The sequence below is a fragment of the Carya illinoinensis genome, chromosome 8 (genome assembly GCF_018687715.1).
Source record: "Carya illinoinensis cultivar Pawnee chromosome 8, C.illinoinensisPawnee_v1, whole genome shotgun sequence".
Taxonomy (NCBI): domain Eukaryota; kingdom Viridiplantae; phylum Streptophyta; class Magnoliopsida; order Fagales; family Juglandaceae; genus Carya; species Carya illinoinensis.
The window spans coordinates 36,005,674-36,030,407 of NC_056759.1; the positions used below are offsets into that span (position 1 = coordinate 36,005,674).

At 38.0% G+C, this 24,734-nt stretch overlaps 1 protein-coding gene and 1 non-coding gene across 2 annotated transcripts; both read left to right on the forward strand.

Moving 5' to 3' along the window:
- Positions 1 to 8,249: 8,249 nt before the first annotated feature.
- LOC122274681 (uncharacterized mitochondrial protein AtMg00810-like) lies at positions 8,250 to 16,330 on the forward strand. The gene is made up of 3 exons (XM_043083697.1): positions 8,250 to 8,601; positions 15,414 to 15,562; positions 15,668 to 16,330. Exons 1-3 carry the CDS (start codon positions 8,250 to 8,252, stop codon positions 16,328 to 16,330), a joined length of 1,164 nt encoding a protein of 387 aa, XP_042939631.1.
- On the forward strand, positions 13,377 to 13,483 carry LOC122274799. Its single transcript, XR_006228343.1, has one exon. It is a non-coding gene; the product is annotated as a small nucleolar RNA R71 (small nucleolar RNA).
- Positions 16,331 to 24,734: the final 8,404 nt, after the last annotated feature.

Genomic DNA, 24,734 nt, shown 5'->3' on the forward strand with positions numbered 1-24,734 from the left:
TCACAAAAGTGACACGTTACTACTCAACCCCCAGGGGCTATACCCACCAAGACTATCTCAACAATCTTTCACATAGAATTAAGGCAAACGTCTCAAAACTCAAATGTGTGTGTGGAGCTAAACTGGCTGTGTGTTCCTCATTACTAGTCATGATTTGTCATAGGATTTTTCAACCTTAAGATTAATCATTGTTGATTCTAACTACCTCAAAGCCCAAGAGACTAGTAGTTTTCATGCCAGCTCTGTTTTTAAATGTTGAACACTCAAACCCCAAAGTCTTGGGTAACTATTTCTAGCCCTTTTACATAGGAAAGTTCACTAAGTCGCCTTTATTCCCTTTTTTTTTTCTGATCTTTTCAAACCTCACTTTTTTTTCATCTTTTTTTTTTTCCTTTTTTATTTTTATTTTTTAGACATGACTTGATAGTCCTGCAGTTTACTTCTCCTGTGTTAAATCAGTAAATAGTAAATAAGGAACACTACAAGCGTAAGCATGTGCAAAATGTCCTTCAAAATTTGTCTTTCGTTCTGCAAAAATCTTATCAAGTCTTATCTCAATAAGTATAGCATCCCGGTGTTTCAAGCCACACATCAACAAAATATGATGCATCAAAAATCATGTTCTATGCTTAAGCTTGAAAATAAATCTTCACAAAATGATTCCGCTCAACTACTCCACCAAGATGCTCAGATTTCACAAAATACCAGTAATGGAGTGTGTCAATCATATATGTATCAATGCACATCATATTAATTTTTAATTTTTAATTTGTTTTTTTTTTTATATCTGTGCACACACGCTACCCCCAACTAGTTAGAGACATGGTCCTCAATGAATTGAACGAAAGAAAACAAAGTGCACAGAAATAAGTAAACAAAAAAAAAATCAACATGAAATATAAAATCAAAGCAAAATAACAAATAATGATAATAAAAAAAATGTAAGTAAAGAAAATTGTAAAGAGGGAAAAAAAATCAAAACACTTCCCTGGAATCTTGCACAAGCAAGATCTTTCGTGTGCATCAAAGACTTTCAGAAATGACTTTAGACGTTGTCTGTTGACAGTGAAGCAATTTCCATTCTTCAGATTCACAATGTCTACCGCGCCATGAAGATGAACCTTCTTTACAATGTACGGTCCACTCCATCGTGATTTCAATTTACCAGGAAAAATATGTAAGCGAGAGTTGTAAAGAAGAACTTCCTGGCCAAGTGTAAAATGCTTTGGATAAATTTTCTGATCATGTAGAATTTTCATGCGTTCCTTCGCTAGCTGAGCGTTGTCATAAGCATTCCGACGAGATTCATCCAATTCATTGATCTGCAATTTTCTCAACCCTGAAGTTTCATCAAGTAACATGTTAACATGTTTTATAACCCAAAGAGCTCGATGCTGAATATCAACAGGTAAATGATAAGCTTTACCATAAACTAATCGATAAGGGGACATCCCTAGATTTGTTTTAAAAGCTGTCCTATAAGCCCACAAAGCATCAATAAGCTTAACTGACCAATCTTTTCTATTAGGATTAATAGTTTTCTCTAAAATGATTTTTATCTCTCTGTTTGCCAATTCTGCTTGCCAATTTGTTTGAGGGTGATAAGGAGTAGAAACTCGGTATGTGATACCATATTTCTTCATGAGTGTAGAAAATGGTTTGTTGCAAAAATGAGAACCCCCATCACTTATGATAACTTTGGGCATGCCAAAACGAGTAAACAAAGATTGCAAAAATTTTAGGACAACACGATGGTCATTTGTTTTGCAAGCGACGGTCTCCACCCATTTTGAAACATAATCCATAGCTAATAAAATATATGTGTTTTCAAAGGAAATTGGAAAAGGTCCCATGAAGTCTATTCCCCAACAATAAAAAATTTCTAAGGTAAGAATAGGGGAAATAGGCATCATGTCTCTTTTGCTAATGGATCCCAATTTTTGACAAGGCTCACAAGCCTTACAAAAATTATAAGCATCTTTAAATATGGAAGGCCAGTAAAAACTGCTTTGCAAAATTTTAGCGACTGTTTTCTTTGTTGAAAAATGACCACCACATGCACCCATATGACAAAATCTCAACACTGAAGAAAACTCATCATCAGGAATGCATCTTCGAATCAATTGGTCCGAACAATATTTGAAAAGGTATGGATCATCAAAGTAAAAGTGTCGTACCTCAGAGAAAAATCGACGCTTATCTTGGGTGGACCATTCAGAAGGCATTCGCTCAGTCACCAGATAATTGACTATGTCAGCATACCAGGGAGCTCTATTAATCACAAATAGCTACTCATCCGAGAAACTATCATCAAGAGGAAAGTTGACATTTGAAGAAGAGGATGATGGCAATCTAGAGAGGTGGTCAGCAACCACATTTTCAACTCCTTTCTTGTCCTTAATGTTGATGTTGAACTCTTGAAGTAGTAGAATCCAGCGAATCAAACGTGGTTTTGCATCTTTCTTAGCCAACAAATACTTAAGAGCAGAGTGGTCAGTGAAAATAGTAACAGGAGAACCAAGAATGTAAGTCCGAAATTTATCAAGTGCAAAAACCACTGCAAGCAATTCTTTTTCAGTAGTGGTATAATTTTTCTAGGTATCATTCAAGGTTCTACTGACATAATAAATCACAAAAGGTCTATTATCCACATGCTGCCCCAAAACAGCTCCTAAGGCATAATCACTTGCATCTGTCATGATTTCAAAAGGAAGGTCCCACTGCGGGGGTTGCATAATAGGGGCAGTGATAAGCGATTTTTTAAGGGTATCAAAAGTTTTTTGGCACTCATCAGTCCAAACAAATTCAATATCATTTTGTAAAAGAGTGCACAAAGGTTTTGCAATAGAACTGAACCCTTGATTAAACCGCCTATAAAAGCCAGCATGACCAAGAAAAGAACGAATATCCTTAACCGTCCTAGGTATAGGAAGTTTAGATATTAATTCAATTTTTTCCTTGTCGACCTTTATACCTTCAGAAGAAACAATATGTCCCAAGATAATGCCCTGAGTAACCATAAATTGGCATTTCTCCCAATTAAGTAAAAGATTTTTTTCCTCACATCTCTGGAGAATACGTGCCAAATTATGCAAACAACTATCAAAAGATTTCCCAAAAACAGAGAAGTCATCCATGAATATTTCACAAATATCATCAATCATGTCAGAAAAAATACTCATCATGCATCTCTGAAAAGTAGCTGGAGCATTACACAAACCAAAAGGCATTCTAGTAAAAGAAAAGGTGCCAAAAGGATAGGTGAAAGTGGTTTTCTCCTGGTTCTCAGGCACTACAGCAATTTGATAATAACCAGAGTATTCATCCAAGAAGCAATAAAATGCATTACCAGCCACTCTTTCTAAAATTTGATCCGAGAATGGTAAAGGAAAATGATCCTTCCTACTAGCTGAATTAAGTTTTCTATAATCAATGCACATTCTCCAACCAGTAACCATTCTAGTTGGAATCAACTCATTTTTATCATTTTTGACAACAGTTAAACCAGATTTTTTTGGTACCACTTGAGTTGGACTTACCCACTTACTGTCTGAGATGGGGTAAATGATACCCACTGCGAGCAGTTTAAGCATTTCCTCTTTAACAACTTCCTTCATAGTAGGATTGAGCCTACGTTGAGCATCACGAACTGGTCTAGCATCATCTTTAAGATGGATTCTTTGGGTACAAACAGCAGCATCAATACTTTTGATGTCGGCTATTGTCCAACCAATTGTGCCTCGATGCTTTTTTAAGACTTCAATCAACTGGACTTCATCATTCTGATTTAACTTTGAGGAAATCACCACAGGAAAGTTCACCCAATCCCAACTGCTCATACACTGAGAATGGTAGCAAGTTCACACTACTCTCCAAATCAAGTAAAGCTCTCCCAATGTGTGACTCATTGATCATAATGTAAATGTTGGGAGAGTCGGGATCTCCAAACTTCTGAGGAGTCTCGCTCGATATCAATGCACTGACTTGCTCCGTTAGGAAAGCTTTCTTCTTTACATTCAGCTTCCTCTTCATTGTGCACAAGTCCTTCAAAATTTTTGCATATGAAGGCACCTGTTGTATGGCATCCAAGAGTGGAATATTAACATTACTTGCTTGAAAATCTCCTGAATCTCAGTGTGGTATTTGCTCTTTTGGCTAGCTGCCAATCTATGAGGATAGGGAACCACAGGTTGGTACCCCCTACTAGTTTCAGCCTCTCCACTCACAGGCTTCTTCAACTTTAGTCTCACTACCTCTGGTTCTTTCTCAACTTCATCAGTCTCTGCTGCATCTTCAGGTGTAGGAGCAACTACCTGTGTGTCTATGGTCATCTCAGGTTGGGGAACTTCCTTCCCACTTCTCAAAGTAAGAATGGCCTTCGCTGTCTCAATAATGTCCCCTGAGACATTTTGCACTTGCTGTTGTTGTTGCCTGTATACTTGAGGATTAGGTTGAGGCTGTGTTGAAAATTTTCCTTTATCTAGAGTGCTCAAGGTCGTGCTCATCTTATTAATAGTGCCACGCAACTCATTTATGGCCTGAGTGTTCTGATTGTTTGTGGTGGCCTGAATCTGCATGAATTGCTGAAGTGTATTGGCCATATGTGCCATACTATCATCTAGAGACTTCTTTGCAGATGATGGAGGCTGAGAACTTTGTGCAGCTACATGGGGCTGAAATCTAGGAGGAGCTACAAAAGGATAACTCTAAGAACTCTGATATAGCTGATACTGGTGCTGAGGAGCACCCTGATGAAATGGCTGCTGCTGAGATGATGGAGACCGGCCAGGCTGATCATTTCTCCATGAGAAATTTGGGTGATTCCTCCGTCCCGGATTATGTGTGTTGGAAAAAGGCTGATTATGTGCTCTGTTAACCCAGTTAGCTGATTGCATCTGCTCAGATCCACTTTCTTGAAATATTGGCATAATCGGGCAGTCTGGGGTTTTATGGTTCGAATCAGCACATATAAAACATGCCTCTACTACTTTCACAGCCTTCACTTTTTCCATTTCCATGACCTCCAGTCTTCTAGTTAAAGCAGCTATTCGGGCTTGAATATCAGTGTCTTCCTTAAGCTCATATATGCCCCCTCCAGAAATAGCCCTTAGTGGCTGTGATGTTAATGGCACTCGATCAGTACAAGTGTTCCACTGTTGTGCACTCTCTGCAAGATAGTCAAAAAATGATAGTGCTTCATCGAGTTCCTTGCTAAAGAATTCTCCATTACACATCGTCTGAACAAAATGCTTGCATTCTGGAGTGAAACCAGTGTAAAAATAGCTCACCAACCTCCAAAATGGAAATAATGTGTTTTGCCTTTTTACCCATGCAACTTGACTTTTCAAAGTGGAAATATGTCTTCAAAGTTTCAAGTCAAAAGTTGCCGTGTAAGAATTGAAGTCCCATAGAAAAAGTTCATCAAAACCACTACTAATTGACATGTGGCACTCAATGAATCTCTTTCCAACTCCATGAAGACCAAGTCAAAGTCTCATTTTCATTTATTAGCCTATATAAAAAAATTAAAAATAAAAATTAGAAATAAAATAAAATAAAATAAAAATAAAGAATAGAATATCAAAAATATGTTATGCATGTAAAGAAACATTGTCCAATTTAAATCACAAGTTATAAAATTAAGCATAAATTCATACTATTAATCAATTTAAATCACAACTTGGATTTATGCATCTTAATCATTTTTCCATCTAAAACCAATAATAATGTAATGAAAGAATTAAAATATATTGGTTCTAAATGTATAAAAAATATGCAATATTTCAACTCAATCAATAGCTCATGCCGACACTGCTGCAGCTGTTTGGAGTGATCTTCGAGAGCGATTCTCGAATCAAAATGCTCCCAGAATTTTTCAACTCACCAAGTCAATCTCGGCACTTACCCAAGATGAGGATTCGGTTAGTCAACACTATAATAAATTGAAGAGCTTCTGGGATGAACTGGAAATTTATGAACCTATGCTTTCATGTACGTGCAGAGCTGTCAAGACGCTGCTGGACTATGCTCACAGAAGCAAAGTTATGCAATTCCTCATGGGATTGCATGACTCATTTGATGATGTCCGTGCCCAAATCCTCCTATATGATCCTCTCCCGGTGCTGAATCGTGTCTTGTCTCTTGTACAGCAGGAAGAAAGGCAACGTCAACTTCATGCCCATCCTGCCCCGATTGCAATGGCAGTCAAAGGACCTGAACCACGTAGTCCATCTTCTTCACGAAAGGATCGCTTATTCTGTTCTCACTACAACATTTCGGGACATTCCTTGGAACGCTGCTTGAAAGCCAACCCCAATCTTCCCGTGTGCACACATTTCCGCATACTAGGACACACCAAAGACAAATGCTACAAACTAAACGGATTTCCTCCAGGTCACAGAAACAATTCCAGTTTTAAATCTTATGCTAATCAATCTTCACTTGAATAGGGGCAAATCGGCAATGGACCACCTATTACTCAAGAGCAGTACAACCAGCTTATCGCCTTGCTCCAACCCTCCCAATCTCCAACACTCACTTCTGCAGCAAACCAAGCTGGTTCTAGTTCATCAGCCATCGAATTCTCTCCAGTCTCTGGTATTCACTCTTGTCATTTTTCAAACACCTCACACACCATCACTAAATCTTATCACTCTTGGATAATTGATATCGGAGCTACTGATCACATGATCTGTAGCCCCCATCTCTTCACACATAACGTGTCATTTGTTTCACATACAATCAAGCTTCCCAATGGCAACTCCACAAAAGCCACGCACATTGGTGATATTCAACTTTCTGATAACTTCATTCTCAAGCATGTCTTATGCGTACCAGATTTCTCTTTTAATTTGCTTTTGGCTAAATCTTTAACCACACATTCCAATTGTTGTCTTCTATTTTTTTCTAACTCTTGTTATATTCAGGACCTTTCATCCTGGAAGACGACCCGCATGGGGACAGTGTATAATGGCCTTTATCATCTTCAAACCTCAACACCAGCTCCTAATGCTTTATAAAATTTTCTTTCTACTTTCTGTTCTAGCTATGTTAACACCACAAATGTTTCAAAGTTTGATGAATACACATTATGGCATTACAGACTTGGACATAGTTCCATGACACAACACGTCTTGAATAAAATTCGAACATCAAATTCAAAACTCACGAGTTCATCTTCATTGCCCTGTGAAATTTGTCCACTCGCGAAACAGCATAAACTTCCATTTCCTCAATCTCATACCACGGTTACCAAGCCTTTTGATTTAATTTTCGTCGATATTTGGGGCCCAAATTCAACACAAGCCTACAACGGCACCTGGTTCTTCCTTACAATTGTAGACCAATTTACCCGATGCACATGGATATATTTACTGCAAAATAAATCAGAAGCTCGTGCATCAGTCCAAAACTTCTTTTCCCTTGTCTCGACGCAATTCAACACCCCAATCAAAATAATCAGAACCGATAACGGTGCCGAGTTTCATATGCCAAAATTTTACAATTCTAAAGGAACAATTCACCAACTCACATGTGTTGCCACCCCTCAACAAAATGCTCTTGCTGAACGTAAACATCAACACATATTGAACGTTGCTAGAGCCTTGAAATTTCAATCAAGCCTACCTATGAAATATTGGACATAATTCATTAACACTGCCGTCTATTTGATCAACCGAACTCCTTCTCCTCATATGCACTACAAGTCACCTTTTGAAATACTTTACAATCAAGAACCCACATATTCCCATCTCAAAACATTCGGCTGCCTTTGTTTTGCCTCAACACTCAACCATGGTCGTTCAAAATTTGCACCCCGAGCTCGAAAATGCTTATTCATCGGCTACCCATATGGAGTGAAAGGATACAAACTCTTGGACCTCACTACCAATCAAATCTTCTTTTCCCGTGATGTTGTCTTTCACAAGCACATTTTTCCTCTCAAACAAACATCCATCGACACTCAAGATTTCAATACTTCCCCACCCCTTAGCCCATATATTTTCCCTGCTGACCACCTCAATCACGAAATCATATTACCTCATCTGCCTGACACTTCTCCTGAACCCACAAACACCTCCCATACTACCTCCCCTTCACCCTCTCAACCCAACCTCACCAATAATATTCACTCTCCACCTCCTCCTCCACCTCCACCTCCACGTTGATCCACTAGAATTCGAACTGCCCCTGCATACCTTAAGGAATTTCACTGCAATGCACTATCTCCCTCCTCGTCAGATTCCAAGATGAAAGCTACTGGATCCTCTTCCAGCACAGGTTTGCATATTCCTTATCCCCTCTCCTCTGTTTTATCTTACACTTCATTATCCCCATCTTTCAAAGCATTTACCACTTCCATCTCCATCCATACCGAACCCACATCACATATTCAAGCCCTTAAAGATCCCATCTGGCGCGAGGCGATGGAGCAAGAACTCACTGCTTTAGAAAATAATGAGACCTGGTCCATCGTCGAATTAACCCATGGCAAGAAGCTGATTGATTGCAAATGGATTTACCGCTACAAATTCAAAGCCGATGGATCTAATAAACGTGCTAAAGCAAGGTTGGTGGCAAGAGGCTTCACTCAACGTGAAGGTATAGATTTTCATGACACGTTCTCCCCGGTTGCTAAGATGGTTTCTGACCGGTGCAAAACTGCAAGTGCACAGTATCGTAGTTTTATAGTAAAGTAATAAGAAGAGTATCGTCCTCAGGGATTGGTACCTTACTCTAGCCAAATACCAAAATTTTACTAATCTCAATTTTATCTAGAGGAATCGCTAAGGTTTTTGTAGTTGCAATTTTAAACTAAAATCGACTCAAAAGAAATATGCAAAGGAAATAAAACTGATGTTTGAAGATCAAATTAATGGGAAGAAAACTTCTAGGAAATCGATTTCACCTACTTCTTCACTATGCTTTTCTCATCCAGTTAACTTAATTCAATTCTCTTTTATCTATTAGCAAACCTCTAATTCATCCAAAAGCCTCTTTCGATAGTCAATTGGAAGTGATTCTAGTTTATCAATTCACACAAGAGTATGCAAATTAAATAATCAAGAACGCAATAAGACCAATGGTTTAATTACTACACAGGTTCATACAAGTCTTTCGATCTCTATACTTACCTATGCTGAAATATCCAAGATCTACCCTATGATTCCCTCTTTCGATAGCAAATCACAAGATTAATAATCATCTAATCAATGGCCAGTTAATTAGAAGCATTAAACTCAGAATAAACCAGATAAACAAAGAGAGAATTGCATTAAATTAGCATGGACAAACAAGCATAGTTCGGAAATAGGTTACATCGTTTTCCTAGAAATAAGAAAATTAGCTCATGCTAGATTTGGAATTCAACATAAACGAATTCACCATAATTGTTCTGAGAAGATGAGAAGAAGAAAATAAACACTGAAAAATCCGCCTTGCAGCCTCAACTCGTCGTCAAAAGCTCAAGAGAACGATTCAACGCTTTTCTCCCGTCCGTGCTCGTGTATGATTCCAACGTACGTGCAATAAGTTGGAATTCCGTCTCCAAAACAAGTGATTTGAATCCCTCTAGCTCTGTTTTTCTCTCCCAAGAAGTGTTCTCCAGTCAAAACTCGCGGCCATAGAGTGAAAAATTCCTTTTATATATTCTCACGGCGGAAAACCTAGAATCTGTCAAAATACGATGTTCGCTCGAGCGGGGTGTCGAGCGCGCGTCGAGCGTTCGACTCTGACCTCTTTCCCTCGAGCGTCCTATCGAGCGCACATCGAGCGTTCGACTCTGACCTTTTTCGCTCGAGCGGCCAATGTCTCCGCTCGAGCGATCTTTGGTTTTCAGCAACTCGCTCGAGCTCCCTGTCGAGCGGCAGTCGAGCGTTTGAATCTGCCTGAATTCGCTCGAGCGGCCAAAAGCCTCCGCTCGAGCGAACTTGTGAACTCTGCAATATGAAATTTTGCAAGTTATCAAATACCCCCAAACTTACAACTTTGTTTGTCCTCAAACAAAAAAAATAAAAACAAATGATAGTTTAGGCAATATCAACTCGACCCCAAAGAGAAGTATCATCACTCACCAAGCATTTATGAATTTAGATTTCATCTCTAGTATCTTACTCTTTTAACATCAAAGATGGTAGGAAAATCAATCAAAAATTTTGCAATTTGTCAAGCAAGAGTTAGGCGTTTACTTCAACCTAAAGCTAAGACCTTGAGTGTGTGTGTGATATAGTCACTTTAACCTCAAACCACCTGCAAACTCAGATAAAAGTAGAACAACCAAAATCAGAAGAATTCTCTTTAAACTTAACCCCATAAGTCCAATTTTCAGAAATCCTCTCCACTAATGTAGTCAACACCAAAATCATAGATCAAAAGGTCTTTATTAAGGTTGTAATGATAGGCCACAGGGTGAGGGTTAAGAAAGAACTGGATATGGGAAATCAAAGCAAACTGGGAAAATACTTAGTGAAAAGAACACTAAAAGAGAAACCCACATGATTCAAATCATAGCTCTTTCTTGACAATCTGCAAAATTTTTGTGGCATTATTATTGCTGTAATCACTGAAGCAATAACAACAATTCCTTCAACCAAATCTGAGGTGATACATATTCCGCTTAGTGACTTCTTTTTCTTTTCTTTTCTTTTTTTTCTCTTTTTTTTTTTTTTCATTCACTTCCTTTCTTCTTCTTCTTCTTCTTTGATCAAAACAGAGCAAACATAATACGGTTCATCATGAAACAAGTTTTCTCTTTTAAATGTAACTCTCCACCAAAGTATTTTCTCAAATGATCAAAGGTAGATTCATTGTTTTTCAGGCTTAGAGCGGGCATGGTTTATGTAGTTCAAAGAATAAATCAAGGCTCATGAAGGCTCAAGGGGGTTGACTATGGAAACACACCATATAATGATGGCATGACATTTAGGACGGCTGGGAAAGCTTTTTGGTTATGCCAAAGAAATGCCTAGATCATTTCTCTAATATTTGGTCTCAACTAGGATTTCGCCTCAAGGACCCATCAACGGATTCTAGAGCAAAGCAAAATCGAACCTCCCTCTTTCAATTAATTCAACTTCTTCTCTTCATAAGCAAAATGGAATAAGAGAAAAAACGACTATGTGCTCAATTGTGTTCAAGGTCAAAGATTTAAACCAAAGTACCCACAAAACTTCACTTGACATAAAAGAAATTTTTGAAAAATTTTCTCAAAACCATCTTCAATCACAAATTTCAGAGTCATAGAGAATTCAATCTTACTCCAATGCATGCTTGGTAAGAGAATCAAACAACCCATCAACAACCCAAGACTTAGAAAACAAGAGGATCAAATGACTATAGGAGTTTACACCCCCAAACTTAATCTAAACAATGTCCTCATTGTAATGCAAAAGTAATAAGGATTGAAGAAATAAAGGAACTTCCCTGGTTGCATGATGAATCTTCCGAGGTTTTAAAATTTTCCAGCTCTTTATTCATGCTAAATAAACCTGCATCAAAAACCAATTTATTAAAACTAAATAAATAAAGATAATAAAATAAATGAAAGAAAGATAGAAAGAAAGATAGAAAGATCTATGGGCTGCCTCCCATAAGCGCTTGTTTTAAAGTCTACAGCCAGACTTTTCAATCATCATCAATCGGGATCTCTAGGAGGAATAAGTGTACAGTTCCTCTCCACTTCATTGCTAATTGATGTATCCTGCTGCAAGGCTCGTTCTAGGTGATTGGCTGGTGCATCTTCTTTAAAGGCCTTTTCTTCACATTGCTTAATGTCATCAATCCGAAAACAAGTGCTTGGCTCTTCTGGAATTCTCATGGCTTGGTAAATGTTGAACATAACTTCTTCCTTGTTCACTCTCAATGTTAACTCACCCTTTTGAACATCAATCAAAGCTCTTCCCGTAGCCAAGAATGGTCGGCCAAGAATTAGTGGGACTTCTTCATCTTCTTCCATGTCTAACACCACAAAATCAGCAGGGAAGATAAATTTATCCACTTTTACCAATACGTCTTCTATGATTCCACGTGGATACTTGATGGACCGATCCGCTAGTTGCAAAGAAATTGTTGTAGGCTTCATCTCTTCAAGTCCTAATTTCCTGCAAACAGAAAGTGGCATAAGATTAATGCTAGCACCAAGATCACATAAAACTTTATCAAAAAATGAATTTCCAATAATGCAAGGCAAAGTGAAACTCCCCGGATCTTTCAATTTTTTAGGCAATTTCTTTTGAAGAATAGCACTGCATTCTTCAGAAAGCTTCACTCTTTCAAACTCTTCCAATCTTCTCTTCTTGGAAATGATGTCCTTCAGGAATTTGACATAATTTGGCATTTGTTCCAAGGCATCTGCAAAAGGAATATTAATGTGAATTTTCTTAAAAATATCCAAAAACTTAGAAAATTGATTATCTAGTTTTTGCTTTTGAAAACGCTGAGGGTAAGGAAGTGGAGGAGCAAGAATAGGAGGATTGTCAGGAAATGAAATTGTAGGAGCAAAGTCGGTCTCCTCTAGTGTATCTTTGACAATCTCCTCTTCTTCTACTTTATTCTTGCTTTGGCCAATGTTCACAGCTGTAGGGGTGGACTTGCTCTCCTTCAATGGTGACCTCTCTATTTCTTTTCCACTCCTAAGTGTGATGGCCTTGCATTGTTCCTTTGGATTCACTTCAGTGTTGCTGGGAAAAGCTCCTCTTTGTTGGGCATTGATGGTCGTGGCTAGTTGCCCAATTTGCACTTCAATATTCTTTATAGCAGCTCCCATATTGCTACAATGAGTCTCAATGTTGTCCAACCGTGAATCAGTCTTTTTAAATCTTGCATTGGTCTCCTGAACAAAGGAAACCATGGCATCCTCAAGTGACATCTTCTTCTCGCTCGGTTGGCTATCAAATCCTGGAGGATGTTGAGGTTGCAACACATTCTTGGTATTTCCATATGACAAATTCTCATGATTTCTAAGCCCTGGATGATAGTAATTTGGCATAGGATTACCACGATAGTTGTAGTTCCGGTTGTTGACATATTGAACTTGTTCTAGACTCGCCTCATTGCTTGGAACTATCATACTTGTAGATGCAACATATTCTGTACTTTGTGGTATCCTTTGTGTTGTCAAGGCTGAAATCTGATGAGATAGAGTAGCTACTTGAGCGGAAAGGGCTGCTATCGGCTCCAAGTCATGAATTCCAGCAACCTTCTTAGCCAAAGTCCTCTCAGTTGGCCATTGATAGTTATTTGAGGCCATTTCTTCCAAAAGTGCAGTAGCACCTTCAGCTGTCTTCGACATCAATGTTCCACCAGAAGCAGCATCAACTATAGTTCGAGTTTGCCCATTTAACCCATTGTAGAACATCTGAACTTGCAACCAATCTGGCAATCCATGTTGTGGGCAACGTCGAACCAAGTCTTTATACCTCTCCCACGCTTCATAGAGTGACTCAAAATCATTTTGCTTGAACTGGCCAATCTCACTCCTGAGTTGGGCTGTTTTTGCAGGAGGAAAGAATTTAGCAAGAAACCTCTCAGCCATGTCTTGCCAACTAACGATGCTTCCCGGTTGTAGAGATTGTAGCCAACCTCTAGCCTTGTCCCTCAAAGAGAAAGGAAACAATCTCAGTCTAATGGTGTCTTCAGTAACACCATTGATCTTCACAGTGTCGCAAATCTCCAAGAACATTGCCAAGTGAATATTGGAATCATCAAGTGGCGATCCACTGAATTGAGCCTGCTGCACCATGCTAATCAAAGCTGGTTTGAGCTCAAAGTTGTTGGCATTGATTGGCTGGCGCATTATGCTCGAGTAATTTCCACTCACGACTGGCCGTACATAGTCCTTCAAGGTGCGTGGTAGTACCTCACGATCTTCTTCAGCCATAGCTAGTATCTTATTTCTTCTTAGTGATCTAAGAGTTCTTTCAATCTCCGGATCAACAGGAATAATGTCACGAGATCTAGCACGGCGCATCCAATGTCAAAAACACACCTGTAGAACAAATTAAAACAAAATTCTAAATTAAAATCAAGATTACTTTGTATTGATATTGACAAAAAGAATAAGAATAAACCAATCCCCGGCAACGGCGCCAAAAACTTGACCGGTGCAAAACTGCAAGTGCACAGTATCGTAGTTTTATAGTAAAGTAATAAGAAGAGTATCGTCCTCAGGGATTGGTACCTTACTCTAGCCAAATACCAAAATTTTACTAATCTCAATTTTATCTAGAGGAATCGCTAAGGTTTTTGTAGTTGCAATTTTAAACTAAAATCGACTCAAAAGAAATATGCAAAGGAAATAAAACTGATGTTTGAAGATCAAATTAATGGGAAGAAAACTTCTAGGAAATCGATTTCACCTACTTCTTCACTATGCTTTTCTCATCCAGTTAACTTAATTCAATTCTCTTTTATCTATTAGCAAACCTCTAATTCATCCAAAAGCCTCTTTCGATAGTCAATTGGAAGTGATTCTAGTTTATCAATTCACACAAGAGTATGCAAATTAAATAATCAAGAACACAATAAGACCAATGGTTTAATTACTACACAGGTTCATACAAGTCTTTCGATCTCTATACTTACCTATGCTGAAATATCCAAGATCTACCCTATGATTCCCTCTTTCGATAGCAAATCACAAGATTAATAATCATCTAATCAATGGCCAGTTAATTAGAAGCATTAAACTCAGAATAAACCAGATAAACAAAGAGAGAATTGCATTAAATTAGCATGGACAAACAAGCATAGTTCGGAAATAGGTTACATCGTTTTCCTAGAAATAAGAAAATTAGCTCATGCTAGATTTGGAATTCAACATAAACGAATTCACCATAATTGTTCTGAGAAGATGAGAAGAAGAAAATAAACACTGAAAAATCCGCCTTGCAGCCTCAACTCGTCGTCAAAAGCTCAAGAGAACGATTCAACGCTTTTCTCCCGTCCGTGCTCGTGTATGATTCCAACGTACGTGCAATAAGTTGGAATTCCGTCTCCAAAACAAGTGATTTGAATCCCTCTAGCTCTGTTTTTCTCTCCCAAGAAGTGTTCTCCAGTCAAAACTCGCGGCCATAGAGTGAAAAATTCCTTTTATATATTCTCACGGCGGAAAACCTAGAATCTGTCAAAATACGATGTTCGCTCGAGCGGGGTGTCGAGCGCGCGTCGAGCGTTGGACTCTGACCTCTTTCGCTCGAGCGTCCTATCGAGCGCACATCGAGCGTTCGACTCTGACCTTTTTCGCTCGAGCGGCCAATGTCTCCGCTCGAGCGATCTTTGGTTTTCAGCAACTCGCTCGAGCTCCCTGTCGAGCGGCAGTCGAGCGTTTGAATCTGCCTGAATTCGCTCGAGCGGCCAAAAGCCTCCGCTCGAGCGAACTTGTGAACTCTGCAATATGAAATTTTGCAAGTTATCAGTTTCCATTCACACTTTGCTTATTGACGCTGCCATAAAAGGATGGGATTTGCAACAGTTGGACATCAATAATGAATTCCTCTATGGAGACCTTGATGAGGAACTCTACATGCGGCTTCCTCCCGATTTAGCTTCATCAAAATCCAATCAAGTCTGTAAATTATGGAAAAGTATTTATGGACTTCGATAGGCATCACGCCAGTGGAACAACAAGCTTTCATCCTCTCTGGCCTAGTTTGGCTTTGTGCAATCTAAGTCAGACGATAGTCTGTTCATCAAGCACACGGTTTCCTCTTTCACAGCCCTATTGGTTTACGTAGACTACATCATTGTCATGAGCTCAAACAATACATCCACCGATGAGGTCAAGCAATTTTTATCCACCAAATTCAAGATCAAGAACCTGGGCTCACTAAAATATTTTCTTGGAATGGAAATAGCTCGCTCAAAGGTTGGAATACAACTTTGTCAACGGAAGTATACCCTGGATATTTTATCCGAGACAGGCTTACTTGCTGCCAAACCCTCCCCTTTGCCAATGGAACCGAATCTCAAACTCCAAAAAGACCAAGGTGATGTGTTTCATGATCCTACTCTATATAGGAAACTAGTTGGTAAGTTGCTCTATTTAACCAACACACGGCCTGACCTTAGTTACAGTGTTAATCTTCTAAGTCAATTTATGGAGATCCCACGAGTACCTCACTATAATGCTCTCCTTAAAGTCCTTCGGTATCTCAAGGGTAACCTAGGCCAAGGTTTATTTTTTTCTACCACTTCCTCCCTCAAACTCACTACCTACTCTGATGCAAATTGTGCCAATTGCCCAGACATCAGGAGATCAACAACTGGGTTTTGTGTATTTATTGACAAGTCTCTTGTTGCCTGGAAACCAAAAAAACAGCACACAGTTTCATGATCCTCAGCTGAATCGGAGTATAGAGCCATGGCTGCAGTTGTGTGTGAACTTACATGGCTTCGGTATTTTCTCCAAGACCTTCACATTCCAATTTCTGATCCAGCCACTTTGTATTGTGATAACTTAGCTGCAATGCATATCGCTGCCAACCCTGTGTTCCACGAGCGCACCGAGCACATCGAATTAGATTGTCATCTTGTTCGTGACAAAGTCTTAGCTGGACAAGTTGCCACTGCCCACGTTCCCTCTTCTAAGCAGTTAGCTGATCTACTTACCAAACTTATGCAGGCTCCAACACTTACTTGATTATTGTCCAAGATGGGAGTACTAAATATATATTCTCCATCTTGCGGGGGGATGTTGAAATTAAAAGATGCAATTGGATCTACAATAGCCACGGTTCCACCTGATAAGGATGCAGCTGTTACATGAAGAATTCTGTTATGCATTATGAGTTGTCAATATTCTTTTATTTGTTTTTATCATTTACAATTGTAATCTATAAATAGACACACACGGACTGTGTACAGTGTAAGAATCATTTTATACAAATTCAATTAGTGCCTTTTTCAGCTTTCTATTACTCTCGTCGTCTTCATACTCAGCTCTGTTTTTCACTTTCAGCATCACTGTCAACACCTGGTTTCTTTGTTGGTCCTACAAACGCGTCTCTAAATGAGACTGTCGCTCTAAGAGGGACTCCAACTCTTGTTGTCTGGACCTCATATACTCATTCTCGCGTCGTGCAGCTTCTAACTCTTTGCTAAAATTATTAATTTGTAAAGTCGATGAGGTTGAGGAGGATGAACTGGAATGCTTGAAAGATCATCCCAAACCTCTTACCATACTAGAGTTGGGCCCGAACACTTGTGTGAAAATGCCTATGTCATTAGTAGAGGATTTCTTGGAAGCTGACTGCATCCCCATCATTTTTCCCTGCAGTTTGAAAGATTAAAACACACAATAAGTAACGTATGAAAAGAAATACAAATAAAAAAGAATTTAACTATATGTTGCATAATTTATTTAATAAAAGGAACACCGCTTACATAATTAATTGCAGCGGCAGGATCCATCCACTCACTATGCTCATTAGTGTAAGCAGCAGCATAAACATGAACGAGGGAAAAGTTTTCAGGATCATCACGTTTCTAACAAAACGACATTATCAAATTTAAAAAGATAGTGTTAGTACTTATATAAAAGAATAGCAGGAAAATAAATGAATTATATAGTTTATTAATTACCATTTTTTCAGCAAGATGATTAAATGATCTTGAACCAGCACGATGGTGACTAGTCAGAGCGGATCTATTATGTGTATTTGTAGAACTTAAGTGCTACAAATGCACATTAAGAATGTTAATTGTAATATATATATACATATAAGATAAACAACAAATATTAATGTAAATAATTAATGGAAATAAATCTAGAATACCTGATATTCTGGATATGCAAAAAGATCACAACACTTTATCTAGTCGTCTAACTTCATCTGCTAGAAAGGTGACTGTGCAGCCTCTTCAAACATCTCAAACTTCTTTAAGTGGTCGTGACATCGTCCCTTGTGACGTCGGAATAGTGTAGCCATTAACTCATTCACAGTTCTCAAATCCTCGCTACGACCAAAGTCGAGGTCAAATTCATCCTAATTATAAATTAATTACGTAAAAAATATGATATAGTAATCTAGGTGAAAAAAATGAATTGTCAAAGTAAACTCACTAGCACACGACTCCGAATGTGTTCCTTAATCTCATTCGGCACATCTCGCTAGGAGCGCACATAAAATGGAGTATAAGCTCGGACTATTGTACCAATATAGGAGGAAAGCGCTGCTGCACTATCATCCACTCCTCCAGTGGAATTATCAGGAATTGTGACTTTTAGTTTGTCAGTTTTTCTCAAGTGAGATGCCTCGTGTATAGCCACGACCTCTACGAGCGGATGCATCAACTAATAGATAATAGTATAATTTTTATAGTTATATAGTTATTGAGACAAAAGTATTAATTATATAATTAATTATCAACGACATTTCCTTACTAGTAGGTGTCGACTGGGCATCGTTCTCTGTAGTGTTAACTTCATCTTCAGGAACGGACTCCTTAGGTGGGAGTCCTCAATGGGTTCGGGACTTGGATTTGGTGGAGGAGACATATTTCTTCTTTCTCTTTTTGGCGACATACTTGAAAATGATTATATATACTAAAAAAATTTAATTAGATGAAATTAATTATTATTATAAAACTCTATACTCACCTATATGAATAAAGTTTTTAGTACTTTTAGTCTTCATCTTCGGATGTATTTTCCATGCTTGTTTCAGAATCTCTCTCTAAAACATCTTCATCATCATCATCAACCTCTTCTTCGTCCTCCTTATCCACTCCCCCCCCCCCCCGGATTCTTCTTCATCTTCTTCTTCTGACTCTTCTTCTTCTTTTTCACTTTCTTGAATTGAATGATCATTTAATACAGATAGATCGAGATGGACGAGTGGGACGTCATCTCTACATAAGGGGAGCAACTCGAGTGCACCGAGGTCAACAAATAAGTTAATACCCCCTCCATCTTCCTGGTAGGCCTCTACATTCAGAGTGTCATCTTCATCTCCACTAGTATCTTAATCTGCACTCATTCCTACTTCATATATATTTCGAGGAACAAATTTTTGTACGACTCGCCAAGTTATCTCTCCACTATCTTCATCAGCACTTTTCATTAGATCAATCAAGTAATAGATTTGAGTAGCTTGACAAGCCAATACGAATGGATCATCTTCGTACCATTTATATGCAGTATTGACACTCGTAAAATGATTATCCCTATATATCGAAACCCGACCATCGCCTAGATCCCACCAATCACATTTAAAGAAATGTTATAGACCCACCCAGATATTTCAATCCGATAATATCACGAATGACACCATAATAATCAATATCATCTGTTCCATGACTTCCCTCGACCAACACACCACAGTTTTGAGTCTTTCTATTACGTTCACGGTCCAGAGTATGGAATCTATAACCTCGAACCGTGCATGCAGTGTATCGAAGTGCTCTATTTGAGGGACCACGGGCCAATGCATACAATTCAAAAGAGACAGATCCGGGATCACGTGCATGTTATTCCAAAATCTAATAATTGAAATAATGTTATTTATTAAATATATCTAGAGTTAAAACTTTCATAATTTAACATATTATATAGAGTTTAGTTCATACACGTTGTTCAAACCATCTAGAAAATTCTTCCTCGTGTCTTGCCACTATATTCTCTACGCCTTAAGTTTGTACAATGTGTCACAAAAGTTATAGTTAACCTCATTGAAACTAGAAGTATTTAAACCTTTTACAACGACATACCTGAGATAGTGATCAATCTCCCGACAATTATTTAGCACGTACCACCGAACTTTACCCAACTCTGTATCAAGTAAATCGTAACCCGTTTGTGCACCCAAGGGTCGTACATTCTGAGAAAACACTGATAGCTCAAGAGGAGGCGGAGCAGCAAGATTAGCATTTCGCTCTTGACGATTAAATCATGTCTCAACACCACAAAGATATAAAGAGCAAAATGTTAACCATTCATCATGTATATAGGCCTCTGCTATTGAACCCTCAGCTCTTGCTTTATTCCCAACAATGCGCTTCAGTCGACCCAAATATCTTTCAACTGGATACATCCAATGGAACTGCACCGGTCCACCCAACATTATCTCCCGGGGTAAATGTATTGCTAAATGGACCATGACATCAAAAAATGATGGTGGAAAGATCTACTCGAATTTACACAATATAGTAGCAATGTCTTCTTCCAGTTTCTGCAGCATATCTCGCTTTACTACCCGAGCACACAAATCCTTAAAAAACATACACAGTTGGGTTATGGCAACACGTACGGCAGATGTTAGCTTCCCACAAATTTCCACTGGTAATAACTTCTGCAAAAATACGTGACAGTCATGACTTTTCAATCCACCAATTTTCTAGTCATCAAGGCTTACGCATTTACTGATATTTGAAGCATAACCATCTGGCAGCTTCACACCTTGCAACCATTTGCAAAAGTCCATCCTCTCCTCCCTTGTCATCGTAAAACATGCATGCGGCATGACCACCCTATCACCTTTCACCCGTAAATACAGATTATGTTTAATTCCTATTCTCTCAAGATCTTTCCTCATCTTAATCGTATCTTTCATCTTTTTATTAATGCTCATCAATGTACCCAGTATATCATCACAAATATTCTTCTACATGTGCATTACATCCAAACTATGTCGCAACATGCAGGACGACCAATACGGCAAGCAAAAAAAAATACTACGCTTTGTCCAATTCAATTCTGCTACACCTCGTTTTCTCTTGTTCTTTTTCCGACCTTTGCCAAAATTGCTCGCTGCCACATGTACCAATTGTTCCAGTATCTCTTCCCCAGACAACTCATTTGGCGCATATCTATCCTCTACTCGCCCATCAAACTTAGCGGATTCTATTCTCCATGCATGATTTGTTGGCAGATAACGTCGATGACCTATGAAACACAACTTTTGAGAATATTTTAACCACTCACTAGTAGTTTCTTTATTACACGTCGGACATGCTAATTTCTCTTTAGTACTCCAGCCGGAAAGATTCCCATATGCCGGAAAGTCATTTATTGTCCACATTACCGCAGCATGCATCTGAAAAGTTGTCGACGTCAATGCATCATAAGTTTTGACTTCTGTTTCCCATAACTCTTTCAGCTTTTCAATCAATGGCTGCATATAATATAGTTTATTATATTATAGTTATTATTTATTGTACTATTATATACACTAGATTATATATTATATACTATACTATATATATACTATATTATATAATATATATTATATATTATAGTACTCTAATATAATATACTACTTTTTTTTTTAAAGTGAAGCATTGTTTCCTTCATTCGATAAACGGACAATTACAACTTTTGACTTGAGAATACAAGCCAAAACTAACAGTTCATGCTCCCCAGCCCACAAATTTCTTGGTGGCTAGTGGGGTCTTGTCCCACGCATCCAGACTAACCGTATGAGAGACATGCCTCCAGACTAAACGTCTAGGAGACACACCTCTATCTTAGACCATCGTCTAAGATAGACCACACAACTCCCCCTCCCAAGGAGTGGAGTATAAACTCTATGGACCCTCGGTCCTAGAGAGACAAACTTTACGGACCCTAGGTCCTAGAGACAATGTTTCCTAATACTCCCTAATACAAACTAAAAAATACATAAAAATCAGCCCAAAAAACACAATACAGAGAAAAAAACAATTGGACTGATGAGGACACCATGGCCCAGCCCAACAAACCTAAAAAACCCTAAAAACAAGTGGGCAACACAGGACCATAAGGGCTGAAGGACACACAAAGGGCAGTCTATGGTTTCATCTCTAACTCTCTCGCCGCCCCCCTTCTTCTTTCTTTTCATTGCTGTGCAGCACTGATCTGCACTGCCGACCACACAGTTTCTTTCATGCACACCGATCCATTGCCAAAACCAAAGAGAAGGAAGGCCAACGACCTTTCCATCGTGATCCAGCAACTCTGCTCGTACCATCAGTTCAAACCGAACAGCACTCCTCTCGCCGACGAGCAGCCCTGTTGTAGCCTCACCTCGCCTCGCCATAGTCCATCACCGTCAGCCTTGTGCCATCCAACATTTGTCTATAGAGGTTGAATCATCTCTTTCTATGAAGGGTGAGGTTGAGTCTCTATTTAGACAGAGAATGTTATCTCTTGGATGTTTGTCTGTAAAGAGTATTAGCAATAGTAAAGACCAGACTAGTCACAAAAGTAAATAATGTACTAGTGAAGCTCTAAATGCATTGTTTTAGTTTATGATGTCATGTTTGATATGGGGACATCCCAGAATTTATCCGGTTATCGATGTAAGTTTCTCTCATGAATGATGCAAGTTCCGCACGTAAGTAACCTTAATGCTCGAACGTCCATGTGACGTTCGGACATAAATTTTTTCACGTTCGAACATAAAGAAAATCATCACTTGTATCTAGTGATGGTTTCCACAAATTGTCACAGAAAATGCTTTTTGGTGACAGTTGGTGGACTGTCACAATTTCCAAACCGTCACTAAAAACTATTTCTGTTGTTGTGTGTATATTAATATTAAAATATTATATATGCATGCAGGTCATTTTGGATTCTTTTAGTCGTCAATAATGACTTGATTGATCATCATCTCCTTAGAGTGCTTGACCATATCTCATTTTTCAATTAAGGATTCTAGATCATGAATTTCTTATATATATATATATATATATATATATATTTGTTTCATTCTACTTATATATAATATGTGTTTTTGAATTGTTCAGTTGGATTTGAATGTTTACCAGCTAGTCCTTAATTGATAGGAAAACCTCTGCATGACGACCCATTACATGAGTACTGACAAACCAAAGCAAAAGCCTGGCCACTATCTTCTTTTCATATATACGTTTAATTTCTTGTTTAAGACAAGACCTTGGAAATCAGGTGAACGTCGTCCCTAATTTGGCTAGAAGAAGCTTGGGGTAACATTTACACCTGATCTGCTGGCATTCTTAATGGCAGCTCGATCAGTAAGGCAAGATTAGGTAGGAAGTCTATCAAAGCCAAAGAATTCGACGCTAACAAGTTCGGCCCCCAACCTCAATCAACTTTATATATAAGTTAACCTCAATCTAAAGTCTTCAAATAGAGGAGTACTACAACCACAAAAAGATTACATAAAAGTAATCCCACAAATTGATGTGATTTCATGTAATCTGCCAGATTTACTTTACAATAAAAATAACGTTATAATCTGATAAATCACATCAAATCATATCAATGTATTAGATTACTTTTGTGTAATATATATAGATATAAAACGGTGAGTTGCCGCTTACTCATTACGTAGCATATTTAATGGGGTGGGGGAGGTTGCAATTTTGTAGACTATAAGAATATTATTAAATTTTTAATAAAAACTAATGGGAGTAATATAAATTTATCTCAAAGATATACACCGTAAAGATATCACGTAATATGGACTCAAATTTAATTTCTAAAACTAATAAATCACATGAATATATGCATAAAGTATTTCCCAAAATATATATTTCAACCATTACGAAATTTACACAAAATTTATACTAGAGAGTCACTTATCTTGTTTGCTAATCCAAATGCATTATTTTAGTTTATGATGTCATATTTAATATGAGGACATCCCAGAATGTATTCGGTTATAGATGTAAGTTTTTCTGATAAATTAATGATGATAATTTTTCTTTAAAAAATAAATTATATACAAAACTGCGTCATATGATGAGTACTACTACTCAAAGTTAAAACTCAACGGTGGACAGCTTGTTTGATATATGGGTACTGCAAGTTCTCTGTGTGTTGATTCTCGTTTAGGTAGCTTATATTTTAATACAAAATAGTGATAAGACTGTTATGAAACTAAAAGAGAATTAATATTGCAAGAGAAAGTGTTGTTATTCAATGCAAAATTTGATCATATACAAGTGAATGATACCCATATATATAGAAGTACAGAAGGGTTTATGCATAGCTTAAGTCATAATTGATGGCTAAAGATGGTCTTAATTGATTGCTAAAGATTGGTCTTAATTGATGGCTAAATGGACTTAATTGATGGCTAAAAATGGTCTTAATTGATGGTTAAAGATGGTCTTAACTGATAGCTAAAGATGGTCATACAAATCAGTTTATAACACTCCCTATTTGGATGACCATACATAAAAAAATATGCATCGTTAAGATCTTGCCAAGGAAAAACCCAGTGGGAGAAAAACCAATGGCGAAAGAAAAAGAGTACAACATTCATGTGTACTGCCAAATGTTTTAAGATTGCCTTATTAAAACCTTGTAAAGGAAAACCCAGTGGGATAAAACCTTAAGGAAGGAAAAAGAGTACAATCAGCACAAGTCTTCAAGACATTTACTCTCCCTGAAAAGTACATGATAATAGGTCTTCAAGTGTTCGCATTCCAATGTTCTGCAGAATCTTCTTAAATGTTGCAGTTGGTAATGCTTTAGTGAATAAATCTGCCAGATTATCACTTGACCGTATCTGCTTGACATTAATTTCACATTTCTCCTGAAGTTCATGGGTATTAAAGAATTTAGGTGAAATATGTTTGGTTTTATCACTTTTGATATATCCTCCTCTAATTTGAGTAATACAAGTAACATTATTTTCGTATAAAATTGTTGGGCTATCATTAATTACTGGAAGGCCACACTTTTCTTGAATATGTTGAATCACTGATCTTAGTCAAATACATTCTCGACTTGTCTCATGAATTACAATGATCTCTGAGTGATTTGAAGAGGTAGT